General features: G+C 35.1%; 1 protein-coding gene across 1 annotated transcript in view; it reads right to left on the minus strand.

The window, feature by feature from the left end:
- Window positions 1-7,646: 7,646 nt before the first annotated feature.
- The window catches only part of LOC115984291, a 53,441-nt gene continuing 38,351 nt past the window's right edge, over window positions 7,647-22,736 (minus strand). The window contains exon 4 of the mRNA XM_031107260.1: window positions 7,647-7,843. Within this exon, the coding sequence (XP_030963120.1) occupies window positions 7,662-7,843 (182 nt within the window). The 3' untranslated portion in view covers window positions 7,647-7,661. The remainder of the gene's footprint in view (window positions 7,844-22,736) is intronic.

Genomic DNA, 22,736 nt, shown 5'->3' on the forward strand with positions numbered 1-22,736 from the left:
TGAGCAGCAAACCATTACTACCAATCCATATAAAAAAATGTAATAAGGGAAACAAAAGACATCAAGCAAAAGAAATAAGAATGGAGCACAAAAAGAACTGAGATTTAGAGATACCTCAACCAAAGCAACCACATTCTGTTAATATTTATACACTGTGAGGAGAGGAAGATAGGAAGGAAGGAACTCAGATATGTGGCCATTATTGCAAAATCGTAGAGCAGGAAGGTGGGCAGATTTCAACAATTTCAAATGGTATAAGATTTTCCTGGCCTTCATGGTTTCAGACTCTTTGTTTTGAGTAGCATGCCAATATGAAATTATATTTTTCAAACTCTTTGTTTTCTCATGCAAAACCCTTCAAGGTTCCACCTTCCACAATTTCTAATTTTTTGTTTTTCCTTAAAGCTGAATAGGCCTTGGGTTGGGCTTGATAGTGGAAGTAAATAGATAAGAAGTGGGCTAGGATTTATTATACAGATTTATTATAGGGTTGGGATTTATTATGCAGAGTTACTATTATTTTGAAATTTGTAAAAACTATTTTCAAATTGTAGGACAAATTTAAAAAAGAAAAGAAAAAAAAGACTGGAATGACATGGTCGTTGACATGGTGCAACGACTCTTCATCGTTAGACTAATACACCAAGCAATTTTTTGTGTAGGCTAAGATTGAACTCTAGATCTCTTATTCAACCATAAAAAACTTTACCAATTAAGTTAACTAAAACCCACAAGAGTCATATAAACTTAAATCTCGAACTTCCAAAAGTTTCAAATCAAAGCTTATATTTTTAAAAACATGTAAGATTGTAATTTAAAACCTTTGAAGTTATGGGTCCAAATTGGAAATAGTAATAATAATGTGTAAAATGTAATTTATTTATTATTTACTAAGTCAACCAAACCTAGTTTTAATTGAGTCTTAATTTGTACGGGCTCCAATGCATGCATCTATGTTATTCTGAAAATGGACAACTAAAATTCAATATTGATAATTAGGGATAGAATTGAATTGCCTAGCTTGGCAAAAGAGAGAGTGTGCCACCAGAGACTGTGATTCTGAAAATGGACAACTAAAATTCAATATTGATAATTAGGGATGGAAGTGAATTGCCTAGCTTAGCAGAAGAAAGAGTGTGCCACTAGAGACTGTGAATGATCGCGTGAAGAATCGGTTCATGTATAAGCATTTCCTCTCAAAATCATAATTTTTTGCTTCTAAGTTTTGTTTGATGTGAGAGACTATGTCCCCCACCTATTTGTTTCTATTGGGGCCAACCCGTGTGAACAAGTGGGGTCATGTTGGTGCCTCTCAAAATAATAGTTTGATTAATTATATTTTTCCAATAAATCGTGGGTTTTATATGGAGTTGTCACTTATTTTATTAAAAAGGAAACAAAATAAGGAAAACCATGTGATGCAATGTTATTTATTACATGGATTTCTTTCTCCCCTTATCCTCTTCCATTTTCTTTACCTTTCACACTCTCAAACTTTTGGTTTAAGGTTGGTTACTCTCATTGATGCTAACCCTTATCGATTTTCTCGATCCCTCTCAATCTTCCAATATTTTCAATTTCAAGCCATCATCGAAGTTACAATTGTTGAAATCAATGAGACCAATTAAACCTAGTTCTTATACTTGGGTCAACATTCCTGTTGATCTTTGTGGGAATGAGTTCCTACTTCCTTTGATATCCACACATATTTATGCTAAGTGACGGGTTTAGGTGCAACTCGAGTTTGACCGATTTGTGATCACCTATACCATAATCATCATTTTAAAAAATATATATATATATATTTAAAAAAATGAAAGGGTAATATTGTACAATTAATAAAATAATAATAAAGTTTTAACTAACTAACTAACAACAGCAACGTGTTGAAGTTAAAGACATGAAAATAATAATATGGAAAGTCCAAAATATAAAACCGAAAACTGCTCTACTATAAGATTTTGGTAAAATCTAAAAACTATAAATGATTCCATATGAGACAGACAAAAACTTGTCCAGTTGAGATTTTTTTTTTTTTTTTTTTAATAAAAGATTGAATTTATATTCTAGCATAATCTAAGTGTATATGTGTGTGAAGTTCCTTCTTGGAGACTTGAACCCCGACTCTTACCCCACACACCCCACAAACATTCATACTTGTGGAGTGACCACCGCACCAAAGGTACGCGGTGGTTGTCCAATTGAGATTTGAAAATTAATTGATTTGTAAATTTGTGAAAGCCCATTAAGGCATTAACACAACAACAAAGGTCTCCCCTTCTCTCCCCCTCATCTCATTTCCATTTTTCTCTTTCGTTCTTTCTCATTCATTCACATTCTCCATTTTCCTTAAGTCTTGGATAGATCACTTGATTTTAGTGGAATTTTTTAAGTCTTGGAACAACTGGACTTACTTTAATGGTTAAATGTGTACATAGAGGGCTCCTAGACTCCTAGTTTTCTAAAAGTGAATGAATAGTAGGATTAGGAAATGCTTCATAAGCAGGCTTAGAGAATATACATGTATTTGTGTAAATATTGATAAATAGATAGGAAAACAATTTTGTGAGCTAAACATCCTTGAAAATAAACATGTTTTAAAACACCTTGCCATGCCTATTTTGGGTACACGTTCAATTTGAATATACTTTAATGTTTTTTGGTAGGTGTTTTTCAACAGTTGAGTTTTGGGAGGGAGGGCCTATGAAGAAAATCCGAAGTGGAAGGCATTGAGAAGTGGTTAGGTCATTCACAACTTGCTTGGGTTTCTGATGCAGGAGACACAAGAAGATTCTTATTTAGTATAATTTATGTTTGCAAGCCAATTGTATTTTTATATTTTAGGTCCTATTAGTTTATTGGGCTATTAGTATTTTAATTTATAAGCAAGGTTATTTTTGTAATAAGGCAATTAGGGTTTCCTAGCCAATTAGAACTAGGGTTTAGCAATCTTTTATAAGCAACCTATTGTACCCCTTGAGGAGTTAGTTGATATTTTGATGAATGAAAACAATGGCCGTTTGGTCTGGTGCTGACTTCAGGTCTACCCTAGGTGTTGACTCCTAGTGGTTTCCCTGCTTGGTGCTGACTCCAAACAAGGCCTAGGTACTGACTCCTAAGTCATATCCCTTTTATTTTATTGTTGTTTTAGTTTTGTTTTGGTTGTCCTACGTTAGTTTTGGTATCAAAGCAAACATCGATCTGTTTGAAGCCTCACCGCAGTCACAAACCAGAAAAGTATTTTTTTTTTTTAAAAAAAATTCATTCAGTGCCTGTGTTTCTCATCCCATCAAATCACAATTCAGATCCATAAGAAGTCAGTGCCGCCATTAGCCTCCATCACCGGCAGCATCCCCATCACACCGACAACTTCCAATTTCGTTGTCCAGCGCCACCACAACGACGATCCAGCCTTCAAACCGCCATCTGCTCACCTGCTCCAATCGATCAAGCCACCAGAAGGTTACCCGTCAACCAAAGCCCTTTAACCCAACAACCAACAAACCCCATCTATCAATCTTGGCCACCATTGAAGTACCACCCAGCTACCAGGAAAGCCAGCCACCTCTGTTCTACGCTGCTGTAAGCCCACCAAGCTCATGAGAGCTGTGGTCGAGACTTCGCTGAACCCAACTGCGACGCCAAGCTCAACCCGATCCTATAAGGTAACTCGTAAATAGCCTGTGTTAAAATCCTAAAATCCCAGCACACTTCTCTTTACAATACCCATTCCATATGACCTCACGTGATACATAACTTGTGACCTACCCATTAACCCTAGCACAAACCCGTTAAAAAAAAGAAAAGAAAAAATCTTTACCTGGCCTAATTTTCCCTTTAAAAGTCCACCCATCAGCCCCATTTCCTAACAAACGCAAGCATATGCCTATTGTTTGACAAGCCAGTACTATACCAACCCATAAAACCTTGCCTGACCAAAAATAAAAGGGTAGAAAATTAAGATTTAGTCTTTGTGTATTGTGCCTCAAAGTTGGAGCTGGAAAATGACTTCCTTTGATAGAAAGCTTGAGAAGCAGCTTAAAGATAGAGAATTTGAGAAGCAAATTAAGGAGGCTGGGAATAGACTCCTTAACCCTCGTTCCTCCATTGATGATCTTCTCACTCTTCTTGATAAAGTTGAAAATTTGTTAGCATATGTGGAGTAAGAACCATCCAAATCAATGCGAGATGCACTTTTACCCTCAGTGAAGGCATTGATCACTGATAAACTTTTGAGACATGCTGAAATGGATGTGAAGGTTTCAGTTGTATCTTGCATTATTGAGATTACAAGGATAACAACACCAGATGCCCCATATAAGGATGAGCAAATGAAAAAAATATTTCAGTTTATTGTGGCAGCATTTGAAAATATGCCTCATGTGTCTACTCGCTCTTATAAGAAGGTGGTTTCAATTCTTGATACCATTGCAAAGGTCAAGTTATGCTTTGTGATTCTGGATCTTGAGTGTGATGCATTGGTTGTTGAGATGTTTCAAAGTTTCTTAAAGATAATTAGGTCCAACTATCCACCTTCTGTACTTTCGGCCATGGAAACAATTATGAATCTGGTCATAGAAAAAAGTGAAGACATTTCTTTGGATCTTCTCAGTTCACTTTTTGCTATTGTAAGAAAGGCAAATCAAAATGTTTCACCTATTTCGTGGACATTGGGGGAGCAAATAATCACTAGGATTAATGCCCAGCTAGAAAGGATAATGGCACCCACTCAAAAACTACCCAACAAGCTTGAGGTTGAACGTGCTTCTGATCAACCCTCCACAATCCTTGAAGATCTACATCTTGGTGAAGTCGAAGAGGTTAAAACCACAGTGCTTCCTATGGTTCATAAAGTTCAAGATGAGATTATGCTAATTCCACACATTGATTTTGTAAATCCAAATGAGTCTAATGTGGTGGAATTCAAGGTTTTTCTTTTCTCTATGCTCCCTAAGGTAATTCTAGACTTGAAGCAAGTGTTACTTGTCAGCATCCTAATCCTTCAACACTTTAGAACTCGAGGTCAAGTTTTCTCCAACCAGAGGAGAATGATGCGGGAGACACAAGAAGATTCTTATTTGTTATTATATATGTTTGCAAGCCAATTGTATTTTTATATTTTAGGTCCTATTAGTTTATTGGGCTATTAGTATTTTAATTTAAAAGCAAGGTTATTTTTGTAATAAGGCAATTAGGGCTTCCTAGCCAATTAGAACTAGGGTTTAGCAATCTTTTATAAGCAACCTATTGTACCCCTTGAGGAGTTAGTTGATATTTTGATGAATGAAAACAATGGCCGTTTGGTCTTTTTTTGGTCTGGTGCTGACTCCTAGTGGTTTCCCCGCTTGGTGCTGACTCCAAGCAAGGCCTAGGTGCTGACTCCTAGGTCATATCTTTTATTTTTCCATTATTTCAGTTTTGTTCTAGTTGTCCTACGTCAGTTTCATTGTGTGATTGAATTTTAGGACTTACACACAGGACCATCATATGAATTTAATTAAAGCAAACTTTAAGTTCACCAATCACAAAGGATTACTTAATCACGTTGTAGATTTGGGTATCTCTAGACTTTCTCTTACTAGAAACAATGAAGAAAAATATAGATTATTCCAAGTTGGCATTGCGTTGAGCCCAACTTTTTCTTTACAGAGTGTTTACTGTTCTGTTTTGTCGTCCTACCTTTCTCCTTGGACGTTCTATTTGGTGCTTTTATAACATGCATATTTTCTTTTGGAGCACTTAGGATTTAAGAATACTATATGCATGTGAAATGAGTAGATCGTGAAAGTTGGTAGGGCCACATGATTTGGTGTTTATATGAAAAACGATACCTCATCATGGACAGAAAGACCTCTTTTTGAAGCCTTTCTCATAGAGACTTGGTAATGTCATTGGATCACATTGCTCTTGACAACAAATCAGGATTTCATGGCCATGATAATTAGCCTTTTATATACTGAGGTAATGACAATATATTATTTGTAAGGTTGAATTTAATCAACCATTTCATTGGCTTTATTCCGTGCCAAATTTGCTTGTATTTCAGCATTTAGTAACCCTGTATTTAGGTGGGTTTGATGTAAGGGTAGTGAGTGAGATAAAGTGTTGTTTGCTCAAGAGTGTGCAAGAAAACAGAGACTCGCGGCTTGCTCTCGCGGGTAGATCGCAGCTTCAAGCCGCCAAACGCAGCACACGTACCAAGCGTGCCAGAAGGTGAACAGTCATGCTAGCTGGAACACTACAGGACAAAACAGGACAACTGGGCATACGGTTATCTCGCGACTGGGTCTCGCGACTTAGTCAAGTTGCGAGGCCAAGCCGCGAGCGACCCCTGTTTTGTAAAACCTGACGTTTCACATTCCTCTCTCACTCCAGTATAAATACCCCTTATACCCACAAATGTAAGAGAGCTTCCAGAGAGAATTTTGAGAGAGAAACCCTAAAGAAAAAATAGATTGATTCACCAACAATCTATACATTAGAGTCTCTTCAAATTCCTCAACTCTCTTCCTCTCCATTGTCAAATCCTTGAGAGGCATTTTACCAAAACCTTGTTCTCACCATATTCATCACTGTGAGAGGGTTGTTTGGTTTGCTGGGAAGCAGTTAGGAAGGAACCAATCTACATTGGTTGATGCTATGGTCTAATAGCGGAATCCGGGAAGCTAGAAAAGAAAAAGGTTTGGCGCAACCTCGTTGGAGCAATAAGCTTGGAGGGCTTAGGTGCACTAGGTAGATTAGGCTTGGAGGGTCTATTGCTGTCTTTGTATCCCAACTACATTTTCTAGTGGATTGTTTACCGCTTGGAGGGCGGCGGAGAGGTTTTACGCCGAGGGTTTTGGTTTCCTCTTCGATAACACATCGAGTGTTGTTTTGTGTTTGCATCTTCCTTCCCTTTTATCTTTGCCTTTTTATTATCTGTTGTGGGTTGTGATTTTAATTTGGCTTAGATAGTTTATCTAATTCTATATTATAGCTTATGTTCATTTTTCGCACACTAGTTGTTTGACATAATGCTTGAATTGGTTAATTTGTAAATTGAGGGTCTAAACGTTCAAGGGTGTTTATACACATATTTGAACTTTCATTATTGTTTAGACCTGAGAATGGGAAATCAATCCTTTTTAACCATGCATAAGCAACTCATTCATGTGAGTGGAAGAACACAGATGAATCTAGAAAAAGCGAACCCAGCACTTGACTTGCTGCGTCTTTCAGATGCAGGGTTCACAACTTGAGATATATGTAGCATTGTTCAATTGGTGTTGGATACTTCAGGTTGAAGTTGAATTACAAACAGATAATGTTATGGATGAAGTTAACTTGGCAAACGTGGTTGATAATATTCATTATAGAAAACTGGAAGTATGTGAGTTTTCCTTCAAGGCCTTCAGGAATTTATTTATGAAACAAATGTACGGGTTGAAATATTTGAAAACGTAATCGTTTTGCAACATATACAATACAGGGGGAAAAAATGCTGAAATTTAATAGGTACTCATCAACTAATGGTGCCCCCCACTATCGATCAAATAATGTGGTTTATTCTTGCATTTCTCTGCTTATGCTATGGTGATTTAAGCAGCTTGGACTCAAGCCACAACTGCAATTAGGAGGATCACAACAGTGAGAAGCAATGATGATCTAATTTTTTCCTCCATCTACTCCTTGTTTCCTTCTGTGGGATTGTTACCCTTGGGAGGTTGAAATAGCTCGTTCACTAGAGACAGAAATTTCTCAATGAGCTCTATAACTTTTGCTTTTGTGGCATCAAAATTCCACATCAATATACGTGTAGCCAAGTCTGGTTCTTCATTAGAAATTAGAGGCCTTACATAATTAACTACATGGATAAAATGAGAATAATTTAGTTACAGAAATAAGAAAGAAATTATAGGAACATTCAAGTTATTGGTTAAGTGATCAAGTCTCACATAGGATAATACTGACTAGAGTAACAAGTGGTAATGAAATTTTGTTGGATTAAATCCTCTGGGGTAAGCTTTTGAGTTAAGGTGTTGTTCCAACATGTTATCAAGCCCCCAAAAAAAGACCCTAAGATGTTACTCTCAACTTCCACAAATCCAAAATCCTAATAGCAAGAAAGATTTCTATTTTATCCAAACCCGCATTAAAAAAAGAAAAAGAAAAAACCACTGATTGCTCTAAAAAGCACTTCTAAAAACCACTGCCAAAGTCTTTAACAACGAACACACACACACAAGTAAAATCCTAAGATCCAATGCTCCGAGTTTTGTTGAAGCCTTTCATAAGGGCTTCTTCTTAAATTTATACATTGACCGAGCCTTTAACAATAATTTTCAAACACTTATATTTTATAGCAGCAAGGGCACAACTGTTTTGTCTCTTTTGTGGTGTCAAATAACCACAACCATGTTTCTTCCCATAGTTCTATTCCATTCACCTGTTGGATGTTTTCATGCTACAAGTTTACTCAAAAGTTGTATTTTTATTAACATATATGATAACACCACCACCAACACATAATATCCAAAGGCCATTTAATGGTTGAGATAGTTGGTTCTAGAGAAATGAAACTCCCATGAGAGTGAAAATCATATGCAGAGTTTCTCTAGAAATGAGAGGAGATAGGGATCAAATGGCCTGAATACTTGGGGCATTTTCATACAACCTTATACCCAATCGGAGAGTTGTAACTTTAGGAACAAACACAACCCTCTGTAGAGTCATATCCATTCACTAGAGAAACTAATTGCATTGGAAGTTATCACCACTCTACTTCTCTAGGAGACAAAGTAGGAAATTTTATATGAGGGAATGCCACCATTGTTGTGGTGTGATTACCCCCTCCAATACCAACAGAGATGCATCTAGTCATAAGACAGACAGTATTTTCCAATTGAAAGAGTCGCTTGGCCAAACAAGTAAAAGAAAAGAATTTATTTCTTGTGCATCTATTAACACAAACCAAATATGTGATGAGAATAGTGAAAACCTGAGTAGGGTGTCCATTGAAACTCTCGAACTAACGTGTTCCTCAAAATCACATCCCAAACAGCTTTATCAGATGCTAGAGAAACCACTAGTCTCTGCATTCAAGTTAGATTCCTTAAAGAGACATACATTAGCAGGAAAATATTCCTACTTTCTGTCCAGAGAAAAGAAAAACAAAGCATTCCAATTTTAAGTATTTGAAACCGATTGTTTGATTTATATATGGTTTTTTGAATTGGAAAAGAAATTTGCATAGATGAAATGACATTGTCCTTACAGTTGAAACAAGTAAGGGTCTAAAGATAAAAATAAACATAGATCCAAACAAAACATCAGCAAAGAAGAGGAGGGGGATGAATAGGAACAAGGCATTTGGAACTTTGGTAAGGTACAATCACTTCTGAAGGACTCATCTTTGAGCCAATCATGTCAGAAATGCTTTTGGTAAAACAATTTTGAAATTCTAAGATTATCCAAAGGGAGAATTGGACCTTGACCAAGTTTGAAGAATGCTCACATTAAAGTCAAAACCAAGAATTCACCTTAACAGTGGGATCTGTTAGCAGCAATCGAAATGCATGACAAAGCCTTCTGTATCCCTGAGATAGCAATAGTTTTGGATCAAAACAATCCAATTTCTGCTCAAGCCATTTCAACTCTGAGCCAGAGGAGGATTTCCCAAGCATAAAACTGTTTATGAAAGCAACTGATCAGAAAAATTGTAGTCCAAGCTTAGGGTAATCTATTTTTTATGGAATGCATATTGAAACAGTGTAAAGGATTTATACAAGTAATAAAAGCCAATTATCCTTACAATCACCTCAGTATTGTTTTAAAACTTATCCAAGACAAGTTAAACTTGAGAAATAGAAGTTGGTGCTAGAACATAAATGACCTTATCAACTACTGGAATCATTCAAAGTGACTTCGTGGACACAAATTTTTCCAGCAGAAAATTCAATTTTTTAGAATGCTTCTTTCTGAAATTCTATCATGAACAATAAACCATGGTTTTAACTTCTAATAGGAAAGTTGCCCAGATCAGTCTTAATAAATTTACATGATACTGCTTAAGAATGGAGATATCCTAATTTGGTATATGGGACCTTGGGCACAGATAACCTAATTTCACAATGTAGCAGACCTGGACAGCAGCTAAAAGCTGCAGAAAGATCCGAACTGAAAGTGTATTATTAGGTAAAAATTATATATTATATGCTTCATGACACTTCAAAAAATTTTCGAATTTGTATTACATACTAATTAAAGAATTAAGCTGAGTCATCAGTCCTGCCCATATATGAGCTCTCTTATTTGTAAACTATTTCCAAATAAGCCAAATTAGCAACCTAAAAATTTAATTTCAATAAGAACTTAAAGTAGTCTTCCAAATTGAATCATTAGGACTAAAAACTTTTAACAAAAGGATCACCAAAATAGAGATAAGGCAGTGATACAGTTGATTTTTTTTATTAAACTGGCATTAGAATTTTGATGCAGATTTTTCATTATTACAAGAATAGAAAACATGCATAATCACAAAAAAGAAGCATAATTGTACTACTACTACTACTTCTACAAAAAATTTCATTTATAAAAAAAGATTGCTAAAGAGTTGCTTTATCCTTGTTTCCTATTATTGCTGCAAGTGTTTATGGTTTCCATTACCTTTTCCCACGAGCTAGTAATGTTGGAAGATTTGTCTATCGTTTACAATGCCTTGGGCTTTAGCCCAAGTTGTACACCACCACTAAAAGATTTTGATTCATTATAAAATTTAGAATGCACACCACTCATGCATGTGTCTCTCACATGTTTGAAAATGGTTGCCTCATCAGATAATAACCTTTGGTGAAACTTAAATATTTACAGACCGTGGGAAACACCGATCAACAGCTAGTATAAGTTTAAAATATTATTTTGTTTTTTTCTCAAAAAGAAAAAACAATATAATTTTGTTTTTTATTTTAGTAATTTTCAGAGATTTTTCATGATGAAATAGCCTTAAAAAAAGAAGTCATAATTTTGATTTTTTTGATTTTTTTGATTTTTTATTTTTTATTTATGAGTGTAGGTGCGAGGAAATCAAAGAAAGCTCAATTAGACAATCCCATCGGAAACCAATTCTGGATTTTACGTGAGAACCGAACTCCAGACTTCGATTAAAGTTGTCACAGTTACTGTCCACAAGTTCTCTATAGTATAAAGTGTAGACCTCTCCTCCTAATTAAAATATGGCATTGTACTCAATGTATCAAAACCAAAATAAATTCAAGTATAAAGGGAAGAAGTTACCTTAAGCATTTAAATTGTTTTGGATAAATTTAACTACAAAATTGATTGTAGCCTAAAATTACAACCTTACTCAATATCTTTTTATTAGAGTTGAATTTTGACAAATAGACCATTGGATTACATCTTTTTCTTATAAACTCCATCCTTGCAAAATTTCTAGAAAACTAAAAATCAATAGCTATGTTATCAATAAATTGTTTAAATTGCAAGTTTTTGTAATTTAAAATTATGTATAAAATATAAGTTTATAGATCATATAGTAAATAATATTCCATTGACATAAAATTTAACATGTGTATTAAGAGAGTAAAGAACATGTTATTTAACGGTTAGATTTTCAAAATATGTAATAAATTTTATTTTATTTAGTAAGGTTATAGCCTAAGACTACAACGAATTTTATAGCTAAACTTTATTCAATTGTTTTTCGAAACCTCTTTCACACTTGCAAATGTTAGCTCACCAAAAAAAAACACACACACACACACAAAACAAAAACTAAAGGCAAAAAGAAAAAGGAAACAAAAAGAAAAGAAAATTAAAACAAATATGCTATAACTTCAGAAGGCTCTATGACTATGAGAGTTTACTTTGCATCCCGAAAGGCGGGGATGTCAAGTGACATAGTCTCCTCCTCTGGTATAACTCTTTATAAGTATGGTTTTAACCTTTGTTTATTTACTTTCAAAATCCTATCATCCCTAGGATCCTCAACTACTACAGCTCTAAGTTTAAACACTTCCCTTACAATCAAAGGGCCATCTCACCTAGGTTTTAGCTTACTTGAGCCCAAATATGCATATTTAAGGCCACCGAGCGGTGGCTTAAGCTCCAGCTGTTGTGCCTCTTCACTTGAATGCACAAGCTTTTTTACATTCTTTGTTAGCTCCTCAAAGCAAGACTTCCATCATTCATTAACTATCATCATCTGCTGTTCTTCCAAACTTGTGAGGAATCTACCAAAGAAAATTTTTCAAATATATGAATATCACATTCTAAATCATAAAAACCAACAAAATTATTAATAAGAGTTCAAGAGAATCAGAAAAAAAATTCTTATTAAACTCTTCTTAAACCACTGCCCTAATAAGGTTCACATAAGCACAATCATCATCCTCATGTGCTTGTTTAGCCACATGAAATATGTTTAGCTCCAAAGTCATGGAACCAAAAGTGAGTTGCATTCTTCCATTCCTACAATTAATTAAATTATTAGCTATGGCAAGAAAAGTTCTACCCAAAATAATAGGGGTATGAACTATAGAATGTAAAACAAGTTGGTAATCTAGAACAATAAAATCAACTGGATAATAAAATTGTTCAATTTTCACCAACACATCCTCAACAATCCCCTTCGGCTCCCTTACGGAGCAATCAACCAACTGTAAAGTCCCTGAAGTAGGTTGTAACTCACCAAGTCTAAGTTTTTGATATACACTGAAAGGGATCAATTTAACACTTGCCCCAAGATCTAGCAATGCTCCATGATGTAATCTCCAATAGTACAAGAGATCGTAGGACAACCTGGATCTTTATACTTTGGTGGGGTCTTATGTTGGATAACTACACTTACCTGTTATGTTAGGAATGCGGTCTTCTTCACATGATGCTTTCTCTTGATGGTGCATAGGTCCTTAATTACCTTGGAATATGCAGACACTTGCTTGATAACATGCAATAATGAAAAATTTATCTTGACTTGATGCAAATGCTCTAATATCTCAGATGTGGTGTCCAATTTCCTAAGTAATTTTAAGGCTTGTGGAAATGGTGGAGGTATTGGGCATTGTTCAATGTCATCAAGCCAACTCAGTTTCATCCTTTTCTTTTTCAACTAGGGTCTTCTTAGATTTCTTAGTGTAGACACCCAATTTTACAACTTGCATTTAACCAACCAGTAGATCTTTAGATTTGTGATACAAAACAAATCTTGATGTTCTAACGATCATAATGGTATGTCATGGGTTTTGATCGGACCACCTAATCAAAAGTTATCATACAAATAATTTTCAATGGTCATGGCTCGCCTACACAGTGGGTCTGATCACGTCATATTTTAAACACTTAATTTTGATTGGTTCTCACAAGAATTAATTTAAAATTAAGTAAGTGTGATTTTTGATTGGATTTCATTTTATTTCATTTTAAAAAAATAAAAAATAAAATTTTTTCCTTTAGGGCATCTTATCTGCTCTTTTGAAAAAATTTTGGAGATAGGAAAAATTCAAAAAATGCAAGAACGTCATTATCTTCAGCAGCAGCTTGAATTGCATTTTTGGCCTGGAAAACGTTGAAATCTGATTTTCTTTATTTCTATAAAAGTTGTAGATAATTGAATTTCCTTTCAAAAAAAATAATCCCGAATCAATTGGAATTTTGAGTAGCAAGTTATGGCCAAAATACGAAACAGGTGCAGAAGATAACACAAAGTCAGCATTATCTTCAATTTTCTCTCAAAATTTCAAATGGGGATCAACATCAAATTTGTTCAAGCCTATCTAATAGACTTATCCTTTCCCTTTGCTTCAGAAGAAAGATTTTTGAAAAATAAATTGGATAGAGAAACAGATACATCCTGTGAAAAAATTCAAAAATGCTAAAAAAACGTTATTATTTTCAGCAGCAATTTGAAACGCATTTCTGACCTGGAAAACGTTGAAATTTGGTTTTCTATATTTCTTAAAAAGTTGTAGATAATTGAATTTCCTTTCAAAAAACACCCATTTTGAATCAATTGGAATTTTGAGCAGAAAGTTAGAGCCAAAATACGAAGCAGGTGCAGCATCATCTTCAACTTCCTTTCAAAATTCAAATGGGGATCAACACCAAATCCGTTCCAGCTCATTTAAGCAGGTTATCTCCTCCCTTAGCTTCAGCGGAAAGCTAATAACTTAGCTTTAAAGCTAAGCCATCCCTTCCCCTATAAATAGAGAAGACCTCTTCCATTTTCTGGACCCGAATTCCCTCTGGAGAGCTAGTGAGAAAGCAGAAAAGAAAAGTTGTTGTACAACCATTGTTCCTACTTTGGTTGTAGTTTAGTACTTCCTTGCTTTCTCCTTAGCCCTTTAAGTGATCACTTCCCCTTTTTAATTTATGCTCTATGCTAGTAAGTAGTTAATTATGTTCTTAACTTTCTACACATGCTTGAATAAATGCTTAACAAGTTGTTATTTGTTTCTTTCATGATATGCTTGGATGAACATGCCTATATGTCTCATTGGTATTCCTTTTACATGCTTAGATGAACACTTCTAAGCTAATACACAATTTTCTCTTGAATGCTTAGATGAGCACTTCTAGGCTAAAACACAACTTTCTCTTCAATACTTAGATGAACATGTCTAGATATTTGTTTTACTTTTTTTAAATGCTTGAACAAACATGTCAAAGTATTTTGATTTTCTCTAGATAAACATGTCTATGGATTTTCTTTTACTTCTTTTCATAATTGCTTGGATGATCAAATATGTTCAAATGTTTTATTTTTATTTGTTTCTCTTTGCAATTATGTTGATGACAAATAACATGACAACTTTGTTTTTTTCTTCACATGCTTAGATGAACATGTCTAGGCTAGGAATTCTTTGTTTACATTGATTTCTTGGATGAACATGCCATTACCTTAATGCTTTCTTTACATTAAAATTGTTATCTAACAAGTTTCACTTTTTGTTTATTTTTATGTCTAATTCCCCTAACACATATTTGTTTACAATTCCTGCAAATTAACATGTTTATATGACATATTGTTTGTATTTGTTTGACATGACATGATATTGGCCACCTTAACCTAGGAGACCAGTTTTACCGGGTGAGATGAGTGCTTAATCCCTTCCCATCTCATAAATTAGCCTCCGAACCAAGATCAAGGGTTCTAGACTATGCTCTTGTATATGTAATTTTATATTTTTTAGAATGTAACTAGGAAATAAAATAATGTAATTTACTTTTCTTAGATTGTATCTAGGACCAAAAAGCATTGTAAATTTTTGTTACAAAATTTGATGTAAATTGTCATATACATTAATACAACAGAAGTATTTTTTATTGAAGGTTTTCTTATTTTTCCTTTTAAATTAAATAAGTGGCGACTCCATGTAAAACCCTCGATCTAGGGGGGAGTACATTTTACACTTAGTTACTGAAGGAGAGCTTTTATCAATCTCTTTACTACTCCTCAAAATGGTCATAGCTTTTACTTCCTCATGTTTATCCTTAGAGCCAATTTTCAGATTTTGATTAATGGGATTGGGTTGAGTTTGGGAAGGAAGTTTCCCTCTCTCTGTCCCACTTAATGAATTTGTAAGCCTAGTTATATGACTCTTGGTCTCTTGGTATCTCTTACCTCTTCATTTAGCCTAGTGAGCATAGATTTAAACTTTTGATTTTTCTCACTTTGCCTTTGAATGAAAGTATTAAATGCATCTTCCAAGGAAGGTCTAGAAGATGATGATGCATGTGGTGAATTAAAATTCTTTGGAGTAGGAGGATTCAACTCATTGTCATTAATACGGATGGTTTTGTATATTTGGATTACAATTGTTAGAATATGAAGAATTATTTGGCCAGTATGAATTAAATGCATGTACTTGTTCTTCCGGCACATATAAGAATGATGAAAGTGATGCACATTCATTTGTAGCATGGTTTATCTAATGACAGATTTTACACACCTCCATTGGGTCCTCTCTAAAGGTAGCACTAACACTCTTACTTCCTTTCATTTTGAGTGCCTCTATTTCTTTAGTTAACATGCTGATTTTGGCAATCATGTTATCATCTTCCCTCAACTTGAAAACACTTCCACTAGAAGTAGTAGTTTTAGTTATGGTCCTATCAGTGGAGTCCATAGGGTTAGGTCTAGTCCATGTGTTAGAGTTTTCAGCTATCTCATCAAGATAATCCATTGCATCTTCGGGTTCTTTTTGTAAAAGGTCCCCTCCGCATGAGAGTTGAACAAACTGCTAGTCCCTAGGTGTAAGTCCTTCATAAAATTAGCTAATCAACCTCCAATCTTCATACTCATGAGTTGGGCAGAAATTGAAAAGATCTTTGTACCTCTCCCATGCTTGGTATAAGGTCTCATTTTCTCCTTGGGAAAAACTACCTATCTTTCTTTTTACTTATTAGACTTTGTGTGGAGGGAAATGTTTCTTAAAAACCTCTTCAGCCATCTCCCCCTAATTACCTATAAACCTAGGTTTCAAGGTGTAAAACCGATTTCTTGCCTTATCCTTAAGAGAAAAGGGAAGAAATGTAACTTAGTAGTCTCAAAAACATTTTGTGCATAGAAACTATGGGTGACAATTTTTATCCATATCCATGAACCTGTCCATTACCTACCTTATTTGGATAAGTCTTAACCCAACCCATTTGATTTATTTGGGTTAAATGGATAAATTCACTAATACCCACTAAACCCATCTAAAATTTAAAATTAAATAAACCCGCTAATACCCTTCTAAAATCTAAAACTTAAATAAACAGTATAACCTCTAGATTTCTAAGCCCAAGCCCTCAGTCTCACTCTCCCTTAGATTTTCTTAGTAGCCAAACACTTTCCCAAACACTTTTAACCTCTAGATTTCTAAGCCCAAATACTTTCCCTCAGATTTTTTCAATAACCAAATAAAAGGAAATTCTAGAGAGAGAAAGGGGATGGATTCGGAGTTCACCAAAGGTAGTGTATCAGTAACAGATACCCTCTCTGTCTCTCTCTCTTTTGAAATTTTCTCAACCAGAATTCTTGTAGTATTCTCTTTAACATTTCTCTCTATCTCTTTGCTTTCTCCAGGTACTCTCTCTCTCTTAGGGTTTGATTCGATTACAAATCTCTATTTTCTTTGCTTTCTCCAGGTACTCTCTCTCTCTTAGGGTTTGATTCGATTACAAATCTCTATCTTTTAAAAATTAATTGTTGTTTGAAATTCACTTAACTTCTGTTTGGTTCCCGAGAAAATAATAAGGGATAAGAGAAGAAAAGAAAAGAATAAGAATAAGAATTGGATTGTAAATATGATTGTTGGTTGTTTATAATTCTTGAGACTATAATGCGATCCCCTTTACTCAATTCTTTGTTTCTGTGTTATTGAATTGGCTTTAGTTGAACTGAATTCCATGTTTCTAGCAAATCCATTCTGAGATGATAATTTTCAAAATTTTACTTTTTTTTTTTTTTTAATTTCTGTTTCTATGTTTTTCTGGGCAACCAAACAGATTTCTTATGTGTTCTACGTTAAAGGTTTTGGGTGTTGATATATTGCTTTGTTGACTATATAAAAGTTGGTTAAAAGATTAAAAAAAGGGTTTTTAAGTGAACGAATTGTTTTGCATTTGATAGAAGTGTGGAGAATATTGGATTTGAGTTTCAAAAGGATTTATTCTGAGATGGGTTTTTGGGGAAAGTTTCTAAAGTTATTTATTTATTTATGTCATATTGGGTTAAATGGGCGGGTTACTAATTAAATGGGTTGGGTTGGTAATGGATAATTAATTTATATATAAACGGGTCAAAAATGGATAAATGGGTAATTACGTACCCAACCCATTTATGACCCAACCCACCCATTTGCCACCCCTAATAGAAACTACTAATTACCTCTTCAAAAGCTCTAACATGGACATAAGGATTTTCATTTTCTTCTCCCTTAAAGTTAGGAAGTATTGCTAATAAACCTTGTTTCACTTCAACATGTGGTGCATTAGGTGGAAACATGATGCATGAAGGAACATAATTTTGTGTGGAATGCAGTAGTTAATATATAGTTCTTCTTTCTCATCATGATTATTACATGTTTCATCACCCATGATTGATGAAGAAGGTGAAGGTGAAGGTGTGCCAAAAAGATTACCAAAGTAAGTTTCAAAATTTTCTAATTTGCCTATCTTGTTTCTAACCCAAATGCTTATGCAACAATGAATGCACAATCAAATTTAATTAAATTTTTTTTTTAAAAAAAAAAAAAAAAAAAAGAGAAAAAAAATGAGGGAAAAATGGAACGAAGCTACCAATAGAAGAATTTCCACTAGTTATGCTTTGCTCCAAAAAGATTTCCTTTGAATATGCAGCAACTCCCCGGAAAACAACGCCAAAACTACTTGTTCACTTCTAAGTGCAGGAGATTGTAGTAATATAATTCTCGGAGTACTAAGGTCGAACCACAAGGAGCGGGGTAAATTCAAAGACAATGTAATTAAAAAAAAAAAAACACTTTTGGTGAAGATGAAGAATAATTTTTGCCTTGTAATTGTAAACAAGAATAACAATGATAACTTATTTAAGTCAATAATGTAAATACTAGGGCATCGAGGTGTTTCCCTATATCGATATGAAATTCTTTGTGATCTAAGAAAATATATATTTCATAATTGATTGTTCTTATACAATTAAATACTTATGATTTAGTTGAACTAAGACATTTCGGAAACGCATGATAACCTAGATTGATAATGTGGTTAGAACAGTTTTTAGAAAAAACCCATTCACTTTAAAGCCTAATTTCTATTTGAAACTATTATAAATTCATCTAAACAATAAGAAAAACAAGATTGAACTTATTGAAAGCATGGAAAAACTAATACATTAAAAGAAATCTAATTGAACAATCAAATATGTTGTTGTCTATAATCTTAGAAAGAATCACATTGAATATTCATACTGTATAAAAGAAACATAACCCCTAGCCCTGACAAAGAGTTTAGGCTGCCATTAGAGAAAGGTGTAGGTTCCTTCTTTGGATGGTTCCCAAGTCCAGCCTTGATAGGGGATCCTTGGCCTTCAATGATGGATGGTTGATTGTTTGTTGGATTGGGCTTAGCTCACTGTGACCTTATTGGGCCATTTCACGAACCAATCTGTGCACAAGACATATATCCCACAACACATATATACACATAGATATATGTATTATTGGTTAAATGAGAGATTAAGGAATAGCAAATGAAATGCAAAGAAAATAAGTGACACACAGATCTTCGAAATAGAGTGGTATTATATTTTATTATATTGAGTGTTCAACTGAATTAGGTCTTGCTTTACCAGGATGTTCCACAAGGCTCAATAAAGTTCAAAAATTACAGACTTGAATAGTTCCACTTGGGATTTCAAGACTTGCGAAGTTTGAATCCCTTTGAATCCAAGTGACTCCTCGAGCGTTTACTCTAGGACCCCTTGCAATGCCTCACTCTTCCCACTATATCTCTAGTAGAAGCTCAATGCTCTCTTCTAGTATTGTTGTATCTTGAGTGTTTATGTTTGAATGCCCCCTCTTTGCTTTGGTAAATCCCTTTTATAGTGCTGCTTGTAGATTTTTCAAATCAGTAGTCCATTCTTTTTATGTGTTCTGGGTACCAGAACCTACTGTTCTATCTAGAGCCTTGGTGGTTGGTCCTTTCCCCTTTTTTCCCTTATTTCTCTCTTAAGTACTGATAGCCAAAAAACCACCTATTGGCTTTCTTCTTCTAGGAGATCATTTCTGAGTAAATCCAGATTCTTCTCTGAGGTCAAAACTCCTCATTCTTCTTCCAAAGCCTTAAAAGGGACACCTTAGAGTATTGAGACCTTGACATTGACTTCTCACAGTTTGTTCTTTTCCTAAAAATGGGGCAGATTCCTTATTGCTAATGGTGTAGTTGAAAAGGCTCCTGACCACCGTTACCCTTGTTTTACCCTTTCTGCCTTACCTGAGGTCCCTAGGTTCCTTCAACAGGTGTTGACCTCGAAATCATCAATTATCTCTGTCATTGTCTTTTCGATCCCAGGAAATCGATGTTGACAGGACCTCCTTCTTCTTTCATGCTTCTTTAAAATTAGCATGCCATATCTTATGCTGTCCACATCCTGTTTAGCATCTTTCAGCTCTCCTTGAGGACTTGCACCCTTAAGCTGGCATATCCCATACAACCTGGGCCCAGATCCTACTCGTTCCTTATTCTTCCTTTTTTGTTGGACTTCCTTGGGTATCATGACTTCTTCATGTTGTTGGGCCAAATCTCCTTCCTCCCTCCTTTTTCTATAGCCCAAGACTTATCTTCCTCTTCACGTAGGCTGGGCTCCCCTTTTTCATCTTTTAAGGGCCAAACTTTCATCTTCTTCTTCTTCTTCTTCTTCTTCTTCTTTTTTTCATTTCCATGGGCTGCCCTTTCACATTCTTATGGGCCTAGCTCCTTGTCACATTTTGTACCACAACAAAAGGAAAATACAAGGTTTTCTTTGCAAAATTCGTTCTCCACAACCTCCCTTCCAAAACCCTAACATAAAAGTGTCCAAAGAAAAATAAAACTTTTATTATTTAATTTTCGTCCAGATTTTCAGCAGCAACTTGTGAATTAATTTCAGCCTTCAAAAATTGTGAATTTCGAAAAACTCAAAACTGAAAAGTTGTAGATATTTAAGTGATGGTTTTAGCTTATCTAGCCTTGAGTCAATTGGATTTTTTAGGAGAGAGATATGCCCAAGATACTAATTAGTGCTCAAATCTGATTTTTCCTTTTCAGATTTTGCCTCTTTGATTTTTTTTTTTTTCTTATTTGAAGCTTCCAAATATGGTAAACGACCCAAACACTCCAGCCCCCTACTTAGACATTTAAGCTTGGTCCTTTAGCTCATCTTTAATTCTAGTTTGGCCTCCATTCTCTCATAAACTCTTATAAACTAATTTTTTTACATGATTTCCTAAAAGTAGAAAATTACACACAATGAATGACATCTTTTTCAAAAAATTATGTAAAGATAAATAATAGGGACTAATGCAAATCGTGGCTTAATTATACAAATTAAACATGGTAATAAAGAGATAACACCTACATAAATATATAACAAGTATACATTTTAAGGTGTTATCACCCCCCCCCCCCCAACTTAAATCCTGCTAGTCCCTAGCAATCCACAAAGCACCCATGTCTAATGGGTCTATATTCTAAGACCTTCGTAGGGCTCTTAACCTTAGGAATAAGGAAAATATGTGTTTCATGAAAATTAAGGGGTGCTGTACTAGTATTTAAAAAAATCAAGAACACAATTAACTATACTATCCCCAACAACTGGCCAAAAATGCTGATAAAATAGAGGGGGTATACCATCCGGTCCCAAGGATTTTAGTGGATACATCCAGTCAAGAGCTTTCTTAACCTCTAAAGCAGTAAAATCTCTGGTGAGCATGTGATTCATCTACAGGGCCGCACTTGGTTGTATGGCATTAAGCAACTCCAGACTGATAACAAGTTGAGATGTGGCAAAAAGTTTTTGATAGTAACCTGGGATGATTTTTGCTATCTTGTCCTTATTCTCATGCCATGTATCAGTCTTGTCTATGACACCCAGAACAGTGTCACGTTGCTTACGATTTGAGGTCTTAGCATGAAAAAATCTTGTATTTTTGTCACTCTCTTTTAACCAAGGGTTACAAGATCTTTGTTTACACATTCTTTCTTGCAAATCCGACAATCGATTTACCTCTGCCCTTTGTTGACATACTTCCAGAGTGTTAGACATCCCCATTGATCTTGCCTCCAAAGCTTGAAGTAATTCTTATGCCTTTGCTAGTTTTTTTTTCCTATATGGTTGAACTCTTGCATATTCCATCTGGATAGAACTTCTCCACATCTATCCATACAAAGTGTAAAATTATTCGCCACGCCTATAAGCTCGCCTTCAACCCAAGTTTCCTTCACAATATCCCCACATTTTTCATCTTTAAGCCACATGGACTCAAATCTAAATAGCTTTTTAGATCTCCTACGTTTAACCCTCTTATTTATTCTCAACATCAAACAACAATGATCAGAATCTGAGGAAGCCAAATGATAAAGTCTAGCACTAGGGAATAGATTTAGCCACTCTATTGTTGCAAAACCACGATCAATTCTTTCCCTTATCCAACCCTAGTCATTTCAATACATACTCCATGTAAACCAAGAGACCATGTAACCAATGTTCTTCAATCCGCAAGAATTGATACAGCATTGGAAGTTATCGATCTGCCTAGAAGCCCTATCCAACCCACCTTGCTTCTTTGTAACACGGAGGACCTCATTGAAGTCTCCCACACGCAACCAATGGAGATTACTTGTTGTAGCAAGTTGGGATAGATGTGCCCATGACTCTGGCCTCCCATGGGTATTAGGATTTCCATGGAATCCTTTCAAACACCACTTCCTAGCAGAACCTCCAAAATAAATGATGGCATCGATATGCCGGCGAGAAAAAGTTTGTACATCCACTTTGACATTGGGTTTACAAAGCAGAACAAGACCACCACTCTTCCCCTCACTTGGAACTATCATGTCTTGAGTCAATCCTAAAGAGTTTTTGATATTGAACATCCGTTTCATGGCCTTCAAAGGAAGTTTGGTTTCCATAAGAAAAACCAAACTGGGAGCATAAGCTTGCACTATCTTCTTTAGTGCGTTGACTATGCGGGGGTTTCCAAGTCCCCGACAATTCTAACTTAATGTATTCATTGTTC

Source organism: Quercus lobata, chromosome 4 (assembly GCF_001633185.2).
Source record: "Quercus lobata isolate SW786 chromosome 4, ValleyOak3.0 Primary Assembly, whole genome shotgun sequence".
Taxonomy (NCBI): Eukaryota; Viridiplantae; Streptophyta; class Magnoliopsida; order Fagales; family Fagaceae; genus Quercus; species Quercus lobata.